Source organism: Falco peregrinus, chromosome 9 (genome assembly GCF_023634155.1).
Source record: "Falco peregrinus isolate bFalPer1 chromosome 9, bFalPer1.pri, whole genome shotgun sequence".
NCBI lineage: Eukaryota > Metazoa > Chordata > Aves > Falconiformes > Falconidae > Falco > Falco peregrinus.
The window spans coordinates 20,851,438-20,874,036 of record NC_073729.1 but is presented as its reverse complement, the minus strand read 5'-3'; the positions used below and the strand labels follow the sequence as shown (position 1 = coordinate 20,874,036).

The 22,599-nt window shown below is 46.4% G+C and overlaps 1 protein-coding gene across 1 annotated transcript; it reads right to left on the bottom strand.

Annotated features, from left to right (window-relative positions):
• Nucleotides 1-429: 429 nt before the first annotated feature.
• DISP2 (dispatched RND transporter family member 2) lies at nucleotides 430-21,559 on the bottom strand. The gene is made up of 8 exons (XM_055814690.1): nucleotides 21,446-21,559; nucleotides 13,063-13,509; nucleotides 10,433-10,462; nucleotides 8,174-8,297; nucleotides 7,087-7,202; nucleotides 6,492-6,610; nucleotides 5,444-5,541; nucleotides 430-4,816 (listed from the first exon to the last, which is right to left on the bottom strand). The coding sequence occupies exons 1-8, from the start codon at nucleotides 21,523-21,525 to the stop codon at nucleotides 1,397-1,399; spliced, it is 4,434 nt and encodes a 1,477-aa protein (XP_055670665.1). The 5' UTR covers nucleotides 21,526-21,559; the 3' UTR covers nucleotides 430-1,396.
• Nucleotides 21,560-22,599: the final 1,040 nt, after the last annotated feature.

The window sequence follows — 22,599 nt, the reverse complement described above, 5'->3', positions numbered from 1 at the left end:
TTTGGTAGTGTTTTCCGACACAGTTTTCAAAACAGGTGGGAGATCCCTCCAAATGCTAACGGAAGCAGCTCCCATGCACAGGGGGTTTTGGTCAGTGTTGGCTCACAGCCTGCCAGCAGCTCTGCTGGCCAAAACATCCACCCGAATACCCAGCATAAGAATTGCACCCTGAAAATGCAAAACTGAAATACCTTGTGAATTTCAACTGTCATTACTAGCTTTAAAAGGGGCATATTCCTAATTGGCATCAGGCAGTTGTGGCCTATCCTGCAGAGCCAGACCACCACTTGTGGGTGTCAGGAGGTGTGAATACTTCTAAGATTAATACCTTCCTTTTGCTGGTCATATTGGAAAAATACTAGGCACTTGAAGAAAACGTACCACATTGTTCTTGGTGAAAATGAAGCATCACTCAGATTTAGGAAAGTTTGTCATAAGCATTTTATTTTATATCAACTTGGATAGAGAATGATTTCTCTTTTTCAACAGATAAAGGCAAGGAACTGTTTGTTTTCCTGTTTGTTTCTGGTAGAGAAAAAAACCCCATAAAATTCAAGATTTACCAGATACGCAAATTTTAAAAAGTTAGGTGTTTGTGGGTAATGCCTTGAGCGGAAAAAAAGCTATGAAGATGACGCACAAAGCACCCGAGTCACAGCAGGGACGAGGACACTTTTCTCAAAGGGGAAATCTCACACTGAAAATCTTTGGCAGTACTAGAATTTCTTCTGATAAAACAAATGGAAATTGTTACTGAAATAGATTTGGGCTGCATTCTGCAGCCTCCTCCATGATAAGTAAAAGACTATCAACTCAGAAGTCTCAATGAGATTTTTTATAATATCTAAACTACTTCGGTGACATCTGTGGACCTGGACTTCACATAAAGCAGTTTCTGATTCAATAGAAAATGAAAGGTTTTCTTTTTTTTTATTAACAATACACTCCACTTGATATCTAGCTTTTCAATAGTTGCAGGTTTGGGTTTTGGATTTTATATTTTTTTTACATGAGTTGTCTTTCTCTGCTGTTAAATATCTGGGGAGATTCACCTCATTATTTCTTTCCTATGTGACCTTGACAAGAAAACAAAATCCATTCATCTTTTAAGAAATGACAGAACAGGTTTACTCGTTAAGTTTTGCAGTACAGCTGTGAATATGGCACCAAACACTGGAAGGTCAAAGGGCTTGTACTCCCATCAAGATTGATCTCACATCCGCTCACTAGTATCAGATTTGCTGGTTCTGTGAAAGCACAGATACTTGCACAGCTGAAATACTAAGAAATAATCTCAGCTCTAGGAGAGGTGGGAGGAAAAAAGTGATATTTACAGTTCCAAGGACATTTCAACTTCCTCTTTCCCTAGCAGTACAGTTTTGTTTTCTGCAAGGTTTCAGCTGTTGTAACCAGAACTTTGTGCACTAGATCGCTTGATCCAAACGTCAGGCATGTCTGGTTGGCTGTTTGGTAACACAACCGGACCTTCGCTGCCTAATCCAAATCGATTTTTCCATGAAGAGCTGTTCTGCTGCGATGCTGCTGGAGTGATATCAAAGACAGTCTCCCTCAGGTCCAGCCGCAGGGTATCTCTCTTCCTGTTCAAGTAACCTCTCTCTGTTTGACTGTACGAATCAGACAGCTCTAAGACATCAGGACAAGAACTGGCAGATTCAGCAAGCTTTAGGCCTTGCTCAAAATCGCTAATCGACGTCTCACTGGAGATGTTGAGCATGTCAAAAGAGCTGCCAAGAGAACAAAGGCATCTGTGAATTTTGTAGGTGTCAGCAGCAGGAAGATGGCTGTTGTCTGAGGTATAATCTGACTGCTGCTGGGCAGTGTCACTAGAGCACTGTGATTTATTGAGCTGCCCTTCTTCTTTCATGCCAGCCAGCTGGATATGGTCCAGCCCAGACCCATCCCAAGCTTGCAGACCATACTTCCGACATCGACAGTCTTGGCAGAGTCTCTCCCGGTGATTTTCTCCTTCTGAATTGCTGTGCTTGTAAGGAGAGGAAGTTTGCAAAGCAGGACACTGGCACAGGCCAACCTGCTGGTCTCTAAGGGTCTCCTGCAGATTCTGCGTCTCTCTTTCAAGGGAGGGATGCATTCCTATTCTGGGGCACCTGTTGTCTTCAGCTTGTATGTCTTCAGAGAGCACTGATGGCCGGTTGGACAACTTGCTTGTGGAAGTGCTGTTGTCAAAACTGTCACTGAGTTTTCTGGACAAGGGCTGGAGCTCATATTGCTCGTTTGCAGTGTTGGACTCCTGGACCTTCCGCAACCGGTTTTGCTTCTCACTCCCCCCACAGGAAAAGCTTCCGTTCAGCCCGGAGTCATCAGAATAGTCTTTCATGGTGTGGGCACAAGGCCAAAGGATCTGCCCACAGTTCTTCTCTGGGCCGAAGAAGCAGCACAGGGACTGGAAGAAGAAGCTGGCAAACCCACAGCTGATACACTTGATCATCATGATGAATATCCCCAGCTTCCTATATGCCAGGACCGTGGCAGGCAACATAATGACCCCTGCAGAGAAGAGAGCAGAAGCTGCCATGGCCGTGGCACAGCTCATCTGCTTCAGGGAGAAGGCCACTCGGCTCAGGCGGTCAGAATGGGGGCAAAGATGATAGGAGATGCAGTAGTTGACAGTAAAGTCAACGGAGAGACCTACTGCAGCTGAAATGAAGAGAGACTCCACTGCATTGAGCTGCCACTCCAAGAGGACCAAAAGGCCGATGGTTACCAGGACAGTGCCCGCAATGGCAGTAACAGAGAAAATGCTAAGGAGAACATTCCAGGTAGTGAGCAGCAGCACCACAAAGGAAATGGCTATGGAGAGCCCCATGACCACCATTGTTTCTGTGCTGAGACTGTGCTGGAGGTTGTACAGCTCTAGTTTACTGGTAAACCATCCATTCTGAAGCCCCACAGGGGCAGTTTTCATTTCCTCTGTTACCCAGAGGCTGATTTCCTCATAGAATTGTTTGGCTTTGCTGTAGTTGAAGCTATAGTGATAAACAGTTTGAAACTGCAGCACTAAGGCAGCGAGATTTCCCTCCCCGTCAAACCTGAGGCCCAGATCGTACATTTCTGCCCCTTCCCTGCCCTGTTCCAGGAGCATCATTTTGATGCAGTGTAGGAAGACTTCGCTTCCGTAAGGGAAAGAAAACTGGTTACAGCAAAGGTTGAAGCTGTGGTCTCGCTGGGAGCACTGGCGACTGTCCATCCACCTGAGGAACTCCTCCATGAAGCACACTGTAGATTTCTGCTCTGTGTCAGGGTAATAGAAAGTTTTGTTCTTCACTTTTTGGCAGAATTCAAGGAGCCACTTCTGGGCATCAGGGTTTTGGATTGTGAAGGTGACATCTGTCACTAGGGTGCCATTGCTTTTTGGATCTAAATGGTCCCCGTTATCCAGGGGCAGAATGCCCCAGACTATTGTGACAGGCATACGCTGCCCTTCTCCATGCTCCAGCCTCTCAAACATGAACTGGTGGCAGTACTCAGAATCGTACCTTTCGAAGGGGTGGCTCAGTCTGAACACCTGGACAGACGACGTCTCGAGAGTCGGGAGTTTGAGTTTGGGGTTGGAACAGGAGATGTAGGCACCTCCTATTGCTAAGGCAGCAAACCAGCAGATCCAGATGTACCGAAACTTGATGACCCCACAAGGTAGAAGCTTTTCAAATAGCAGCTTGGAGGTTTCAGACAGTGTGTTCTGGAGACTCCTGAGAATGTAATGGAGGGAGAGAGCGACTCTCTTATGACCGGTATTGTTCCAGTAGTCTTCTGGCTTGTAAGTGCAGGTCGTTGCTATGTAGCGCTCATACAGCACAGCCGAAGAAGGAAGCCAAGTCATCATGAACAGCAGATTCACCAGCACGGAGGTGCCCATGTAAATAGCAAAGCAGCGGATGGCTATGATATTGCTAATGTAGCTGGCGTAGAAGGCAGCGCCCATTGTGAAGCAAGATGCCACCGTGAGATATGCAAAATGGTGCATGGTTTGACTCACCCACTGAGAAAGCCCAGCGGAAGGGTTCTGGTTCTTGCTGAGGTTCCAGAGGTCAAAGAAGACAAAGGTGTGGTTGGCACAAATGCTGCTGAGAATGATGACTGCTGTCAGGTTTACAAAAGGGAAATAGGTGAATCTGAAGGCCACCTTGTACAAGAAATAGGAGATCATTAAAGAACTGACAACAGCGAGCAGGATCATTAAGGTAATAAAGACTGAGCGTAAATAAAAAGAAATGCTTAGAAAAATAGCTAATATTGCCAGGACTGGATATTTAGTATCCAGTAAAAGATAGTGCTGGAATAGTTTCTGTTTAAGGCCCAGGTCCATTCCAGTGATAGATGTGTAGTTATCAAACAGATCCCAGGATTCAAGATTGTCTAAGTAGATCCCCATCATAGATGCACCTTTCCTTGTAGGCAAAAATAGCAGGCTGTATTTGAGAGATGGCACTTGGTACTCAATTGTCTGGGGACTAAGAAAGTCTCTGTCAACCAAGAAGTGAAGAAGCTGGTAAATGGCATTGAAGCGGGTACATTTTTCTGGGACTTGGGCACACTGAGAGTGTTTCTGTCTCACAGTCTCAGGACCTATGCAAGATGGAGTGAGGATACCTTTGTGGTAGTCTGGAGCACAGGCACGAAGGAGAGCCAGGGTATGGGAAATATCTCCTTGGGTTATCTCCAAACACGAAGACCTATTGTACAGGACAGCAATGTAGTTCCCCAGAGACCAGCTTGGGCAGCATTCGTTGGTTTCAGTACGTTGGCAGAGGTCTCTAAAATGAACATGTGAGCGTATCTGAAAAACAGATGAGACACCATCATGTCAGACACTCTCTGCATGCTTCACGTTGCAGCCCCATAATGTTCCTCATTCCTTGCCGTAATGCTCCCCTCCAGGTGTACCAGCAATGGCTTGCCGTCCTCCCCATGACAAATGACAAATACTAAAGCTATTAAAACTTGCTAGCCTTTTGCAAAAATTAAACCCTGTCCATTATTTATATTTTATAACCTCTGACTTGAAAAGTTGGATCTTATGGGAATCAGCTAATCCAATTAAGCTTCTCACTTGCAAAACTTGCTGTCACAGTCTCCAAGATGATAGCTCCATTTCAGTAATTAGATTCTGCTGCCCAAAATTCTCAGCAGCTTCTGATGGACACCTTTGGCTTTGGGACCAAGTTCTTCTTCAGTGTCTCTTTGTTTGTATTTAATGGCAGCTGCTACTTTGCAGCTGGACTTTAGTGACAGGTGGAATCATCCATCTATTGCTAAGTAGATAAAATGCTTTGGAGTCCCCTAGGCTGAAACCTGTTCTGTAGCTTATGTGATTTTTGCCTGGCTTCCTTTCAGCTAGAGATTAAAGATTACTGCAGTCAGAAAAGAGACAGCATGTATATATGTTCTTCCTGACATTACTAACCTTGTCTTGTTCAATTTGACACATGGACTGAATAGCTTGCAAGTTCCATAAGCTCCCAGCAGTTGTGGACATAAAAACCAGCTGGGAATAGCTCTTTTCTGAAACAAAGAAGAAGAAAAAAAAAGGGGGGGGAGGGGAAGTGTGTTAGGTAATACAGATGAATCAGCCAACCTATTTGGAGTAGACTTTCTGTTCGGGGGGGGGGGGGGGGAAGTATATATATATATTACTGTCTATATGACTGATATGGAGGACTCCCTGAAGGGGAGCAGGTCACAAAGACAGTAGGTTGTAAGTAGGTTGTATTGAGTGGTAGCATCTGCCTTGTGTGGTCTGACCTCTGCTCCTTGCCCATCTGTCAGCAGCAGGAGAGGCATTTTCAAAATAGGTTCTCCATGCTGTCAGCATGCTTTTGGGGGCTGCTGGCATCTGGTTCTGCACCCCAGGACAAGTGAGGAGGAGCTTGAGCTCAGCCAAAAACTCCCAAGGACCTGTGGGTTTGGTGTTTGACTAGTTTCAGAGGTGGAGTAGAGGCAGGTAAGAGAGTAAAAATATCTGTATGCTGTTCCTCTTTTTTTCTTACTAATGCCCATTTTGGGACAAAATTGGGGTATCTTGGAGTTTTCTGCTTTTCTCTCCAGTTTTTTTCAGAAAGAAGGAACAGAGAGGGAATAGGAACAGAGAAGGAGTGGGGCACATGCCATGTTTTCAGAAGATTCTTTTGATATGGATAAATGGTGAAAACATTAGTCCTTTTACTGGTGCTTTTAAAGTATATTTCTAAAGGGCAAAAAAGTAGTATGGCAAAAAATTAAGAAGGAGAAACATCTCCAGAATTTCAGAACATGCCTTTTCTAGCCACTCAGTTATGAAGTGCTGGAAGATCACGATCTGAAAGGTGGCATAGCTTTCACAGGTGGCATTTGATGTGCTCCTTTCTTAGAGCACTTTCAGAGTCTTTCCCTGTGTCCTAAAACACTCTGGCAATTCTCTATGCTGTTGACTTATGAATGTGTAATACTAACTGCCCCATCAGGATTTCACTCACCTGGGGGACCACAAAAGAAACCATCCGCTCTGTAGATTTGTTCCACCATTCTCCGTGTCCTGGCTTCTTGTTCTCCCTGAGCAGCCTTCTGTCCTCTGTTGATGCCAATATCATCATAGCTGGCAAGAGATCAGGTTATTGGTGTAACTAGAGATCATCTGACTATGGTTATGTTTGCTGACAAGGCTCTGGTGCCATGCATGACACTGCTGCAGCAGTAAGTCATCATGGTCTGGAAAGAGCATTGCTTGGGTGGGAGCTTTTCTATACCAGGTTGACTGTGCCCCTTCGTGGGGATCTTTGTAAGACTAAGTGAGAAGTTGCATCCCCCTGTGCAGACAATGCTGAGTCACCTCTGCTGTCTCTTAAAGGTAAACAGCGAAGTAAATGCATGAACAGTTTAGAGCCTAAATTCCTGGTTTCCAGAATAGGGAGCCCAAGTCTATTGCAGGCAAACAGATTTTAAACTCTCCAGTGCATCAGTTGCCTTTAAGTGTAGCATATATGTTGTAATTCACATAGATATCTTGGAACATTGAATCTGTAACTTTACAGGCAACATCTTCCTCAACCCCTCCCAACCACATTCAAATACCTTTTCTTCTTGGCATAGGGAGAAAGGGAAAAGGTCTTCTTGTAGCCTGTATGGCTCTCTACATTCCTCCACACAACGAGCTTTCTGCCGATGTCAGTATCTCGTGGCTCAAAACCCTGCAGCCAAGCAAAAGGGCTTTGTCATCAGCCTGCATTTTAGTTTAGCTTAGCTCTCCTTAATTCTCCTCCTAGACACAGAAACTATATGGTAATATTACTGCATCTTGTAGAAAAACATATTGAATTTCCCCTGGAAATGCTGCAACCCAGAGTTGACACAAAAACCCAACTTCTCCCTTTCCCTTCTTTGCAGGAATGGCTACAATTCTCTCTGTCTGATCTCATAAGACTCTTATCCTCTTCAAGTGAAAGAGTCACTTACAGAAATGTGAGTAATTTTCCTCTTCCTGGACAAACTCTATTCTATGCTTATTTTCTCAGGATTCTTCCATTAACGACAGACAGGAAGTCTAATGACTTTAGAAATGTGGGATCCTGCATGGAAAACAGGAGCCTGTGCATCAGAGCTCAGCACGGAGCATCTTTCCATTTCAAAAGCCTTACACACAGGCTGTAGGAGCAAAAGCCAGATCCTCCATCCGATTTCCACCCAACCCAGCTAGTCCCTTCAGGCAACCCCAGCCTTCCAGCAGTGAAAGGGGAGCAGGAGGAGCAATCCCAGTTTGTGTTGGCAGTGTCTCCACACCAGAGTGAGGGCACTAGAGTGAGTCCACAGCATTGCTGAGAGATGGGCTGGTGCCTGCCACTGGCACACACTGTGCTCCTTCTGTGGTGTCAGACACACAGCAAAGACTGCACGTCGCTGACACATTACGTTTATCCTGAAGGAGTCTAACTTTGGTTGCATGCTGTGAAGATGTGGGTTAAGGACAGCAGATTGCTGATAAACATGGTCATTTTTTATAGTGGCTTTAACATCCTCCTTGATTTACTGTTCTGCCTTGCTGCCTCAATCTGCAGAGAAGGAGGAAGTAAAGGCTCATTTTATGTGGCAGAAAGAATATATCACTGGTTGGCCTGTGGATTTTCCTTATGTTCACATTGATGTATCATCTGTAGGGACTTACCATTAAAGGTTCTGAAAAGTCAGGCAAATTCCCAACAAGCAAGCCAGCTACTGTGCAAACCACAGCCATCACTGAACACAGCACCAGGACGGCGATGGGCCACTCCGCAATCAGTTGAGAATAACTGGAATCAACAGGAGAAGAAAAAAAATGCAGCTGTTAAGGTGCTTCTGCTATCAGCACAAAACCTGCTGTTGAATCAACGTAGTGTGAGTAAAAGGAAGTAAAAGAATCAGGGCTTTCTGGTTTGAGCATTTATTTATTGAAAAGCTTAGAGGCTCTACTACAGCTATTAATGAACATATTATACCTCCAACTGGATGTTTGCAGGCGATTCTAATTAACTTGGGTAATTACATTTTGCCTCCCTGCATTTTCCTGCTTTTTCAATCAGAAATAATAAAAGCCAGACTCCTGCATCCTAGGGCAAAAATAAGCTTTAAATATTTAACTTAAAAGACTGCATTTGAAAAGAGCTTCTTCCTTCCCCCGCCCCCCCCCCCCCCCCCCCACCCTGTTCTGCAATGTAAACCAGTAGCTGCCTAATAGTTTGGCTTGCAGATTTTCAACCTGTGGACCCTGAGAAGTCTTTGGGCTATTCTGAAGAGTCCCCTAAAATAACTAACTCAAGCAAGTCCATTGTCACTGGTCTAAATTCACTCACTATATAGGGGCCTGCTTTACTGTTGGGAGATGTATGGACATCTGCACAGCTAAAAAGGATGGAAACCACTAAGCTGATGTGTAACCAGTGTCAGGATTGCTGGCAGCGTTCACAGAGCACACAAGTGGCTTCTGCATCTGCAGGATGAGTGAATCTCATCCTGATCTCAGTCTCAAAACCAAACGCTGAACCTACAGTAAAAGATCTGCAAATGCAGCAGACCAGTTATCCCTCAGGGTCTGGAGGACAAGTACAAGCCCATGGGCCAGGGCTATGCCTGGAACACCTATCAGTGCAATAAGGTGGCACACACATTTTAGTGACATTTCTATACAAACAAAACTCTTCCAGAGAAGCAGCTTACTTTGGCCAAAAGGATTTTTGCTAGTTACTTTTGTTCTTAAAAGCTGGTCTAAAATTTTTCATCTGCGTTCTGGATTTCTTTTGGGATGATCTATTACTGTCCCACAATTTTTTACCAGTGCATGTTTCACTGTGTCAAGGTTTATGTCTTTCTCAAAAATATCTGTTGAGATGTAAGATTTCAGGATGGGTTCCTGCTCTGGTTTGGCAGGTTCTAGGTAGTTCTTCTGTACTCAGATGTATTTCTGAAATATAAGAATTTTTGTTCAAAAATAGTTGACAAATATTTGAGCTTCATGGGAAAGTGAAATATTTATGGACCTTAGAGCAGCTATGCCAGTGCATATCAGCCTCGAGGTAGAATGTTCCTGCTTGCCTGCTCCTTTGCTCCTCTTGCCTAAAATGTCACTGGGTCGAATAGCAAAGCTATTCCTCATAAATCGTCATGAGCTCTTCAAATGGCTTTTCACATGACTTTTGGTCAGGCCTAGTATTTTTTTCAATTTAAGACCACCTTATCAAGTTTGTTTTCATAGGTGAAGTCTTTTCTATGAAAATGAACAAAAATTACCCTTTGTGCATTAGACTGTCTAATTTCTGGAGGCTGTTTTGGGTTATTCCATGTCCAATTACCAGGAGGGGAAAAAAAGAAAAAAAAGAATCAGCTGCAGTACCTGATGATGGAAGATACTTAACCAAACCCTCCAGAAAAAATAGTTTACGAAAATCAGCTTTTAAACAGAAGTTGAAATCGACCAAATTATTTTAGTTTTATGAAATATATTAAAAATCCTTTGTCTTTTGAAAAGGTGAGTTTATTTCATGGATGAGCTATCCTCCTGATTGCTCATCTAGGGGGCCAAGCTGGATTAATCATAAATATATATATCTACACACACATATATATCTATATATATACACATACACACACATACAGGAATATTTAAGTATATTTTACAAAGCTATTGTATGGACTAGAGCCAGGCACCTGCCCCAAGAACAGCTATCAAGACAGCGTTGCTATTCATTAATGCAAGTTAAATTGATCTCGCAAGCAAATTGAGATTTTTCCAAGCGGATGGGAAGCCCTGAGCGGGGAGTGCTGACCTTGTCTCTGAAGCTGGGCCTGCTGAGGATGTCACCAGCGGTAACACTCTGCATTTCCTAATAGCAGGGTAGGAGAGCAATGATAATAGGGTAGAAGGACAGAAAGCGTTTGATATTAAACATACCTTTTTGGCATCCTGAAAGCTTTGTCATGTCTGCAGACAGAAAAAAAAAAAAAAGATGCTTTCATTTATGATTTTCCTATGAAGCACAGTGCAGGGCTGTTAGTGAGCAAATTAACCCTTTCCAGGGCTGTAAAACACCAAGACTACATGAATTAGTTTAATGAATAACAGCCTTTGCCTCTCCTCTGTTGGCACTTTAACCAAAGAGGATGGGAAGGCATGATGTCACTCCTCATTTTTGTCCCTTTATGAAAACCCCGTAGAAAGTAATGGACATTAGCAATGCAATCCCATAGAAATCACACTGCAACTTTTATCTATGAAAATATCTGTTTTAAAAATTCAGTAGGAAAGCACTTAATTTTTTTTCTTGGCAAATGCATACCTCTCTATTAAATTTCATGAGTTGGACTCGCAGAGCCTGTATAGCTTTTATTTCATGCTTAGCTTAGCAAGGATTTTCCAAAAAGGTGGCTCTTGTTTGTTTCCTGGGGCCTTCCAAAGGCAGCATTTGTCCAGTCTAGAGGAGCAGAAGGCCAGTGGAGCTGCTCAAAAACACTACCAGGGTTTCCTTGACACAGGAGCATTTGTCATTCCTACTTGTAGGGCTCTGAGGAATGAAATAAGCTTTTCCCAGGGGAACCAGGGTTACATTTGTTAATGAATCCCTGAGGGCAAGCTTTCCACTGACATCTTAACAGAAAAGCTGCACCTCAGTGGGTTACCGTGTCTGAAGGACCTTTCATTCTGCTTTCCGTTTCCACTGAAGTGTCCCCTTGAAATATGCCCCAGCCTTGGGCTGTGATGCAGCTTCTAGCAAACTGCTCCCAGCTGTGGCTTCTTCCTCTCTCCACAGCCATGCCAAGCTCAGCGAGTGCTCCCTCCTCCCTTCGCACTCCTACACTCTTGGCTTAAACTGGGAGAAGGTCCTACTGCCCTCCAATATCTGTGTGGGGCAGATGGCTCCGCTCCATCCCAGGCAGCCAGCTGGTGATCTTGTTACAGGTTATCCTTACCAGCAGGTTGTTATGAATGGAAGAAATAAAAAAAGGAAGGGAGGTAGAGTTCCCCATGGAAGTCACTGTCAGTGGCACGTGTTTTCCTCAGCATGCTAATGCTCTGCAGATTTGAGAGAGGAGCAAAGAAAAATCTTCACCAGATTATTAAAGAGAGGTCTTTTTCTGGCAGCACACTGCCCATCCTGTGCTAATTCTCACACAATAGCTTCTCAAGCAGATTTGCTTGGATTAAAACTCCCATTCTAGCATTATTATGTTATCACTTTTCTGTCTGCTAGTGCAGCAGATTCTGCCAGGGATTTGCAATCCAGCTGCATTTCCTACTTAAATAACCTGTTACAGGGAACATAGTTGACAATTTTGTTGATAGCATACAAGCTAAAAAGGATCCAGGCTCCCCTCCTCTGACTGCAATTGTGTCACAGCACTCTCCAAACTAGCCAGCTGCAACAAGGTCTTTTTACCATCTCATACCAACATACTCTTTGTGCCAGTCCCTCTGCTGCCTTCTCCTTGTCCCTCCTCACCCAGGGCACCCACACACTGACTTATCTCTGCTTCTTCTTCCTCCTCTCTTTTCATCGGCTGCCCAACGTCTTAACTTAACCAGCCACACCTGCACCTTATCTACATCAGCCAACCTGCTGCCCAGAAGCCAGACCACAGTTGTATATTACCAATGCTAATTAACCCAGCTTCATTCTTCTACACTGCAAACACAAGCGAATTAAATCATCTGTTAATGGCTAGAAAATGAGACCATAAAGGGGTTTTATGCTTGACCCTGCACTGCTGTACAAAGGCAAGGAAGGAATCCTGTGCTATCTTCTATTGGACTTTGGTGGCTACTGCTGTTGTAGCAAAGGGATCATGGTCCTTAATACCAACAGTGGACTCCTAAAGGCATATACAGAGAGGAAGGTTGATGCTGGCTGGAAGGAGAAGAGATTGTAGCTCAGGCTGTTTGGGAAGCCCATCCTGTACGCATCCTTACAGTGCTGCCCAAGAAACATCCACCACACAAGCAAGTCACTGGGGTGCTCTGCACACCCATGGAGTTTGCTCAGTTCTGTCATGGACAACACAGAATTGACACCCTTGTTGCTGCCCAGCCTGGAAAACCAAATAATCATCCCCATTTTTCTAGTTCTCACTGTACAGCTGTAGCCAATGCTCACCCTCGGCTGCCTCTCTCCCTTTCAGCACAGGCAGCAGCTTTGGTGGGGGTAGAAAAATAAATTAACTCTGCTCTTATCACTGAGAAACTCTGCCAAGATAAAGGATTAGCCAGCTGGATGTCTTGTAGTGCAAAAGGATAAAATGCAAAGATCACAGAAGATGGGCATAATCACAGCTGTGTGATCTGGAAGCCACTGAGTTGCCTTGGCTTTACTCAATGAGTCACCTTGAGAAGCGGATCTTGCTCCCTGGTGTGGCAATGGCAGCTCTCTGAGAGCAGACTGGATCCCTCCGTGCATTTTGGGGCAGCTGCTGCCCAAACCTGAAGAGCAAACCCATGTTTTGTGTGTCCCCACTCCCTCCCACTTCCCGCCACAAAGTTCAGGAGATACTTTTTGAAAGCCCCTGAGCCGCTCTCCATGTGCCTCTTACCTGACTGTTACAACGTGATGCTGCACCGGCCGTCGCTGCCTGGGGGACCACTGTTTCCAGGGGCTTTCCGAGGCCTCATGGTGGGAAGCTGGCATGGGATCACTGCTGGAAAGGTGGGAACACAACACAGGCCTCTGGCCATGCCCAGGGAGCTGGGGCAGGCTGTAACTGCCTTGGGGCTCGTGCTGGTTGCAGGGGTAATACAGATGCTGCTGCTGTGAGTCCTGGGAGCTCGATGGTACCTGGCCATTGGACTGGGTGGAGACTGGCCCGAGCGTGTGGCTGGAGGAGGGCAAGTGGTCTCCCCCCAGCCTGGGGGAGGCAGGAATGGGGCAGTGATGGACCGGGCAGATTCGTTCCCAGGAAGTGCCACTGTAGCTGGGCTCGGTGTTCCCGATCTCTGGCATAGCGAGACAGGTCTGGCAAGGTCCTGCATTTTGTTTTTCTCTGAGAGAGAAAAGAAAGGTATGGTAAAACAGCAGAGCAGCAGAAAGGCTACGCAGGCGGATTGCATCCTGCAGACTAGAGACTCTGAAAGGCCTCCCGCATAACACACAATGTAAAACCTCAGCCACTACTTGCTGTACCAAGAGTCAGTCTCAGGGTTTATGTTTTTTATAAAGACATCTGTAACTCGCTTGGGGATTCCAGCTGATGGATAATCCATCATGTCTTTGTCCATGTTGCTCCAAAATTTTGAAAAAATGGGTGATATCCCCTCAAACAATTCTCCAAGATATTTCACTGTGGAGGGGGAAGAACACACTGGCTGGTGATAATGGCAGGGCCCTAACTCAGGACCCCAGAGTGATTACAGAGATCTGGGGAAAACAAAGGAGGCTGCATATGAAGAAGACACTCAATTATCTGTGCTTCTTGGGAAGATGAATTTGTTGGATTGTTCTGCAGAAGGACTGGCACTGCTCCACATTGGGGCAGTAGGAGAGTGAAGATCCCTGGCACTAAAAAAACTGAGCAGTGAACCTGATGGCTGTGATGGTGTAAAAGGGGCTTCAGCCTCCAACCTAGCACATGCCTTAATGGCTCTCATGTCCTGCAGACTCTCCACTAGGTCTTCAGAAACATTTTAGACATACATCTCCCAAGGGTGACAGCAACAGATATTATTATGTAGGAAGGGGACGTCTCAAGATCTTTTGAACCTTGGCTTTCCTCTGACTGCTCAGTTTACTGAGACAAAACATTTGCAGACTTCAGATCCCAAGTAATGAGGTCTCTGCAGAATATGCTTTCTTCTCTGCAAGGAATTTAAAAATCCTTTCACTCCTGTGGTTCTTGATTTATGGAGCCTGAGAGATATTGCTAGCTTGGATAAAGTTTGAGTAATACTTTGAGGGAATTATGAGTCTGTGTGACACTAAAAGCTCCTTCACACACAATAAACTGAGGTCCCACTGATCCAAAAAATGCCTTAGGAATTACTGTCTCAAAAGATGCAGCTGGCCAAGGTGTCAGGGGGTTTCAGCAGCACCCAGAAATCTGGAGCTCAAAAAGAAAAAACGCTATGGAAACACCAGTAGTCTCTGGCCCTTGTTCAGAGCATGTGCCATGGTGTCTACAGCTGGCTGACTTATGTGTATTGCCATAGTGTCTGGCATCAAGGATTAAGTATGATGAATGATTCAGGCCAGCTAGAATCACCAAGTGTCTCGAGTCATCAACGAATTATGAGTGCTGGAGCAAGCCTACAGTGAGATGAACTTTAGCCTGAGGCACCTGATGCGATGTAGAAAAGAAATGAAAGCAAAATGTTTGAGAAGGGAATATTTTTGGAAAATTTGCAGAGTCCTAATTTCTTTTTCAGACAGCCACAGAAAAAGACATAATTTTAGCAATTACAAGTCTTTGGAATTGCACACAAAGTTAAATGGCATGATAATATAAATGACAAAAAGGATCTGAAGAATACTATTAGCCCAGGATTGCTTGAAAATTCATATTTTGTTCAAAAGAAGGACATATTGGCTTTGGCAGCTTGTGGTATGTACTTTCCAACATCAGTTGAGTTTATAAACACTGAGAAACTATATGTCATGATTGTACAAAATGGGCTTATTTCATTAAAATCATTACAACAGACTATTGTTTGTGGTAGTAGTTATACAGGTGCTGGTGTGGAGGCTCATGGCACAGACTCAGCTCTACTTGCAGTGTACCAGTCCAGGGACTAGTAACAAAGCAATCTCAACTGATTAGATACCATCAAATGCTAATTTTAGTTTTTAAGCCAGAAGACAGCTGCAGCATAGTTACAGATATGAATGACATATTCAGGGGTCCTCATTACAATGACACTGACTTCAGAAGCAATAACTGACATTAAAATGCAGATTTTCTGCAGCTCAGGCCATGCAGTGGGAGTGAATTACATGGGGGATTTTATTCAGGGTTATCAAATTTCTTTGCTGAATATTTTTTTTGGGAAAAGCCAAGGAAAGAGTGAAGAAATGGCAAAATGATATTAAAATAGTATGTAAATGCCAGTGTCTGTGTAAGTAAGCATCTCTGCATCCTTGGAAGAGGCTGTGCACCCAAAAAGAGCAATGCCAGATGGAATCTGCAAGACCATTAAAGTTTCCTATGACAAGACATATGTAAAGTAGCTGGAAATAAGTCGAGGTCTGCACTGAAGCAGGTGCCAGAAAACCAGCAGACAGATGTGTGCACACCTCTTTGAGGTAGGCTTGAGAAGTCTCCCCAGCGGTTCCAGTGCTTGGTTGCCTCTGCTCTGCAACCCGAAGTATTACTAAGACTTGAGCTAGTTCAGCGTAGCAAGAGGGAGTGCTGTTGCCAAAGCAGGAGCTCCCAGACAGGTTGTGACAATGATATCCCATTCACCCACAGAATTTGTCAAGAGAAATAATATCAAACATGTTGCATGAAGTCCTTGCTGTCCTGTCACAGATGGATTAGTGGCAGGATTACCCAGCCTTTCAAGTGTGTGATTTGTATTGTAGCTCTATATAAAGGTAGTTTACAACAGGAGGCTACAAATTTGTCATTGGTGTAAACGAATGCAATACATGAGATTATAAATCAAACGCCAGCAAAGCTGTTCCTGAGATGTAATCTAAAGTCTTGTCTGGAGTTGTTACAGCCTTATCAGAGCCATCCCTGCACTGGGAGGGGTGCCAGTTCAGCTCTACTGGCGCAGCACAGGGCAGGTACATTGCAGACAGACAAAAAGATTAGAGTCTGTGGTAGTCAACATAAAAAATTATATCTTTAATTAGTCATTGCCCATCTATACTAATTATAGAACCAACCTGACTGGGAGATGCTAACCACCACATCCCCTTACAGCTCTGGTGAGCTGCAAGGGCAGAGTTTGTTGGGGAGAGCTGACCTGGAGAGTACCTCCAGCTGCTCAAGCTTGCAGTGTAATTCAGCTCACTCTTCCCAGGTGCCCAGTAACTGAAGTGCAGGTGCATCTTTTGGGGGGTTTGCAGTTTTGTACCAGTAGTCCTGGATCAGGGCATTTTCATCAGAGAGCTGGGGTTGTGGTAGTGCTGTGCTTTGGCAAGGTCTAGACCTTTTCTCACTCCCTTTTTGATGCCTGTAAGTTACTGTTTTCCCTATACCTTGAGCCTGCTGTTTTTCCTAATTTTTGTACAGTTTAAATAGGTGAGTTTCCTACAATGCATAATAATTCACAGAGACACTGCTGCACTGGCAACTTATGCTTTCGGTATTCCCACACCTGTACAATATTGGTGGTGGGGTTTTTTTGTTTGTTGTGGTGGTTTTTTGTTTGTTTGTTTGTTTTTCAAAACAAAATCAAAGTTCTTTTTCCTTTAAACTGCTTGATCTGTGTAGGAAATTTGGACCAGAGGCTTTTCATAACTAAATTAGTCTCATGGCTGTACTGCCACATCTGCCTTATCTGATGGTGAATATGTAATACCGGACAGAACAAAAAGGCTTTCACAAGATACACTTGGAAGGTGGTCAGGGAGATGCAGGAAGCACGCAATGAAAAACTCCTCCTCCAAAAACCCCTCAGCTACAAAACCTGGTGGGAAAGGCAGATGACAAACTCTTGGATATCGCAGATTGCCTCCAGTTTTTATGCACATATGTTAATATATTTGATTCTAATACTTCACATGAAAGCTCATTCTTCTTGTTTACCATCTTTGCTGCAAAATACTGTTGGGTTCCGTTCTTCCCCCATGTGTTGTCTCTTAACTCAATCCCCTGCCTGCTCCGTGACTTCATATTTTAGAATAACTTTAGCTAGTTCAAATCATTTACTCGTGACTCTTCTTCATTATCTCCGGTTTGGACTAAACAATTACAGTCCTGTCAATCACCCTCCGGATACGAGATACCTTATGCTCATCTCTCTCCAACTCCATGATGATGTGACCTTGGTTATCCAAAATCTCCAGGGAAACCTGGAGCTTGCAAATAATGATCAGTTTGTATAATCACTGCTGGCAGTTCTGCAGAATTTGAGTCTTCACTTGCTACACGCCCAATTAGCCATAGTGCTGGTGGGCTTAATATTTGATATGCTGAGGTTTGCACCAGAGATGTAGGCTGGTTCTTCTTTCCTGCAGCCATATTGCTATTACTTTTCTGGGCCTGCAGGACCCTGAACTATGCTAGAAAAATGGTTGTGGGGGAGTTGTGTTTATGTCAGGCAGGAGCAGAGGTTGGGCAGAGCACTGCAACGGACTCTGCTTGCCACACTGGCACTAACAAAGACTGCTATCAGGGGAAGAGAAACTTTTTTTTTTAGCATTCATTCCCTGTCTGTGCCATGTCAGATATTTGACATCTTTGGGATTAAGTGGGCAGAAATGGTGTCTCAGCCACAGAAAAACCTACAGTGGCAGTCTGGCAGCCTCCATTTTCTCCTTCAAGCTCAGCTGGATGCAACCAAAAACGGCTGGGAAAAGAGAGAACAAGGAGCAGGGCAAGGGAAAGACTGGAGTTAACTGCTCCTTTTACCCACGGCAATGAGTTGTGTTTCTCACACTATTTGCTTCCCTATCTTTTCCCTTGAGGTGTCCAGACAGTATATGGAACTGCCCATGTCACTTTGAGTGCAGCAGTGCTTTTCCGAGATGAGTACCAGGGCATAGGCAGCCTGCCTCATGTGTGGGGAACCAGCAAAAGGACAAAAGCTTCTTCCCACAAGAAAACTGGCAAGATAAAGTCAAGATTTCTAATGAGACAGCTTTCTGCCATTCCACCTCTGCTGGCATGCAGAGCAGTGGTAGGCATTGCAGAGTCTGTGGCAGGAGCCAAGGACCAAATGCTGTGAGTCCCCTCCACCCTGGCATGGGCTACCTCCCTGCCCCAAGGGATCAGCAGCCTGCTATGAAGCTCAGAGACTGCCCTGCAGAAGGTGTCAGAGGGTTTGCTGGAGCCATGCCACGTTGGCTGCCTGCCCCCAGCTCCTTCCCCCTCGGCATGGCTTTGCCCTGCCACCACACCGAGCTGAGCTCGGGCAGACGAGGCTTTGCAGGGCAGGGAAATGACAGCGTATGGCCACCTTCTCTTTCCTCAGCCACTCCATTTCTTTGGCATGTCTCTGGTCTTACTTCCCTCTGAGCCACGCAGCAGGAGAGCGCATGCGTCTCTGAGTGAGAAATGGGCCAAAAATACTCGGCATTTTGAAAGAATGGCTTCTCTATTGGTCTGTCTAGCTCCACCTTCATCACCAAGACCATTCCTATGAGCACTTCTCTTTTTTAATAGAAAGATTATCTCACCCTTTGCATGCGAAGGAGAGGATCAGGAAAGCAGCACTTTGCATATGAAAGGTGGGAAACACCTACCAAGTGAATGGAGCTGTCTGATGCCTGAGTCAAACTGCAACTTCTGTTGACAGAGAAGTCTCAAGGGGGAATAAAAACAAGCGAGAGAAAGGGCAAGAATCTGTATCTTGACTACAACCAGAGCCATTTTTCCCCAGGACCCTTTGCTCAATTAGGCATTAAGCACCAAGATTTCATTCATTGAAAAGAAGCTAGTTTTATTTTCTTTCCCTTTTTTTCTTACTCTAGCAAGGTTTTGCTTGCATATCAGCTGTCCAAGTTATCCCAAATAAAATAAAAAAATCCCACCTACATAAATTCCTTCTGAATTAAAACTGCGTGCTATAGGTCAGCTTCTATCTAGATTAATGGCTTTTTCTTTGAGAGCTATAAATGATTTTTTAAGAATGAGTTTTCATAATGGAATTTAAATAGAGGTTTTCTCTTTGAACATACCACTAGCAAAACAGCAGTGGAGCTCTTGAGAAAAAAGAGCTTCTTTGCTTGTGTTTTTAAGGAGATAAGAGTACCCTTTTCCAGAGATTAGGGAAGGGTTCACTGTGTTTCGCTGTCACTTTGTTATCTAGCTGCCCGGTCTAGCTGACAGGAAGAGACAGGCATCTCCTAAGCAATTCATCTCCTCCTTAGGCTAGGTCAAATTCTCGTACACTGAAAAATTTCTGTGTAGTTGCTATTTGTTTGGGTTTTTTCGGTCTAACAGCAGGATAGTGTGTCTCCTTGAGAAGAGCTACAATCTTTTTGTTAATGAGACTCCTGAGTACGTTAAATCATCATGAAAAATTAATGAGACTGCAAAACTGTGCTTCCCACGTAGTCTGCCAAGAAATTTTTACTTTTATAATCCTTTCCATTGACTTGTCTGAGCAGCCTTACCTTTACCCCAGGCGGCTCCTGCTGCTCCGGGTACAGGTCTGTGTGATGGGATGCAACTAGACACAAAGGGCTCAAGATCCCCACCCAGCCTTCAGTGCCAGAATAGGTCTGGATGCAGTTTGCTCAATCTACACTGTAAAATGTGCTGGTTAAAACCATGTTTGCTAAGCCCTTGTTTGAGGGGAAAAAAAAAAAAAGGAAAAAAAAAAAGAAATAAAATAAAAAGAAATTAAATTAAAAAGGAAAGGAAAAGAAAACACCTTTTGTTGTCCCAGTCTGAAAAAGGCCAGAAGGAGGGTAGTGTTTTCAAACATCTGTATTTTTCTCATGATGGATTGAGTGTTGACGATAGAGCCTCAACTAGGACCAGAGGATGGGGACTACAGAGCTAACCCTTTAACGGCTATACGAAGAGCCTTGCACAAAGGAGCATTTAGGAATCTGTAAGCTCTAGGAGTGCGAGCGCTATCCTCCTGTACTTTATTGCCATAAATTTCAGTTCCTGAGTGAGCAGCATGGGTGAAATTCAAAATACAACTGTTTCAGATGCCTTAACTCATCTCTATAATGTAACTCTTACAGGCTGCAGCACTCATTTCAAAAGACCTGTTTGAATGAGCAACAATTACTCAAGCAAGCAAAGCTAACAGGGCTTCAGTGCCAGCCTCGTCGAATGCCCAAGATATAAACCAGTGCTGGATTGTGTGACAGTCACTCAGCAAGCACCGAGACCCAAAAGCACACCGGCCTCTGGCTGAGATCTTCAGAGCTACCTAAAGAGAAGTGGCTGCCCCGCTGGCTCCTGCAGGCAGGTGGGGATATCTCAGCACGACTATCCTGTACCAGGCAGAAGTGAATGAAACTCTCTGGCTTTCAGAAGGAATTTGTGTGCTGTTGACCTCGGGGTGTGCTCTGGTCAAACAGAATCTGAAGAGCTCAGAAGATCGGTTGCCTCCGGTCTAACACATGGCAGTGTGCTTGCAAATTCGGGGGTGGCTCCTTGCCTGCGATTATGGGCTTGTTGACGTTTCCAGAAAATGACAGTGATTGTGGCTGCCAGCCTGGTTTAAGACAGCAGGTAGGGGAGTATATGGCACAGGGGGGAGAGGATGAGGGCTGCAGGGTTTTATAGAAGAGATCTTTGGAGTGAAAACGGTGCTTGCCCATAGCCTAGTGCAATGAGTACTCTGTCTGAAACATGCTGAGCTTCACCAACAATAGCTCCTCACCCGCTGCTGCAGCAGGGAGAGCTCACCATGTTGCAGGATAAAACCTGCGAGGCAGGCCGAGCCAGGCAGCGGGACCCGGGCAGGGATGGCTCCGCGGGGTATGCCTGGCCCCGGCCAGGCAGCACCCACCGCTCAACGCCGCAGCCGAGGGCCGGGCGGTTCGGCCCGCAGCCAGGGGCTTTGCCGGCGCTCTAGGGGGTGGGAGGGCGGCACGCACCGCGGTGGGGCTGGGGGCCGTGCCCAGCTCCGCAGCCCCGGCCCCAGGAGACCCCCCAGGGGCACCAGCAACCTCCGCACCCGCAGAGCCGGGGGAGGCGGCGCGGCGGGACCTCCCGCCCGCCGGGGCACCGGCTCCGCAGCGCCGGCTCGGCCCCACCGCCCCGGGCACAGCCCCGTCCCCCCATCCGCCCCGCCGCCCCGGGCACGACGGCCCCGCCGCCGGCCCCGCCGCCCCGTGCCCCGCGCTCCTACCTGGGCTCGGCGGGGCCGCGGCCACGGCGCGTCCCCTCGGGCCGCTGCTCCCGGCGCGGCGGGCCCGGCGCGGCCTCCATGGCCGGCGGCGGGCGCTGTCCGCAGCCCGCGGTGCTGAACGTTCCCGGCGCGGCGGCGGCAGCGCCCCGGCGCGGCTCTGCGCGGCGCTTGCGCGACCGCGGGGGCGGGGCGGGCCCGGCGCGGCCGGCCCATAGCCGCGGGGCCGCCTGCCCGCGGAGCGCGGCGGGGGGTGGGGGGCAGCGAGGCCGGGTCGCCCGGCTCCTCCCGCCGCCCCCGCCGCCGGCCCGGCTCCCCGGGGACCCGGAGCGCCCCGCTGGAGCCGGGGCTGCTGCGAGCCGGGAGATGGGCCCAACTGCCTCGCCTGGCCCCCCAGCCCGGCCCGGCCCGGCCCAGCCCCGCGCCGCGCAGGGCTCCCGAGGAAAAGTGCCTTGCGGGGGTGCAGCGCGGGGGGGCTGCAGGCTCAGACAGTGCACACACGCTTGAGTGGCGAGTCACTCATCCCAACAGCTGTGCTCCTGCTTTGGCGCAAGGTGGGAAAGTGCCCAGAAGCACTCCTGGACCTGCGTGGCATGTGCAGGGCAGCATTCTGGAGTATGTGGGTTGACCCTCTGGATTTCAGCGCCATTAAATAAGTAAACAATTTGTTGGAATAGATGATAGTATTGAAACAACTGAGTTGAAAGCACGGAGAACACAAGGAGGTCAGACAAGTTCCCCTCCTTGCAGGATCCTGCTGTCATTGTCTGTTGGTAGCATGAAATTGCACTGAGCTGTATTGTAGCCACACATGTCCCCTTGTGCCGGGGGAAGAGCTTCCCATGGAACTTGTGGAAGGTGGCTGCTCCTTCCACAACCGCTCCCATGCCAATGACCATGACATTACTTGTGCTAGGAAGGGCCTGGGCCTTTCTCATGACTGTGTGTATGGCCGTGGGAGTGTCAGCGACCTTCTTCCTTCTGATCTTCCTGTGGGTGGCCATGGTGACGGCTACGACCTTCTCCTTTGTCATGGCCATGCCTGTGGCCCTCACTGTGGCCGTGACCTTCTTTCTCACGAGGGTGGCATCCTTTTTGCTTCACATGCTACAGAAAAGCTGAAGCAAAAAGGGAGAGTATTAGACCAGAGAGTATCC

Excerpts from the sequence above, each read along its gene's own strand:
- DISP2 (XM_055814690.1), bottom strand. The coding sequence starts at position 21,525 with ATGGAGGCCGCGCCGGGCCCGCCGCGCCGGGAGCAGCGGCCCGAGGGG. Across the intron at positions 13,510-21,445 it reads CGCGGCCCCGCCGAGCCCAG|AGAAAAACAAAATGCAGGAC; the intron begins GTAGGAGCGCGG and ends TTTCTCTCTCAG. Across the intron at positions 6,611-7,086 it reads CCCTATGCCAAGAAGAAAAG|CTATGATGATATTGGCATCA; the intron begins GTATTTGAATGT and ends ATCTCTTGCCAG.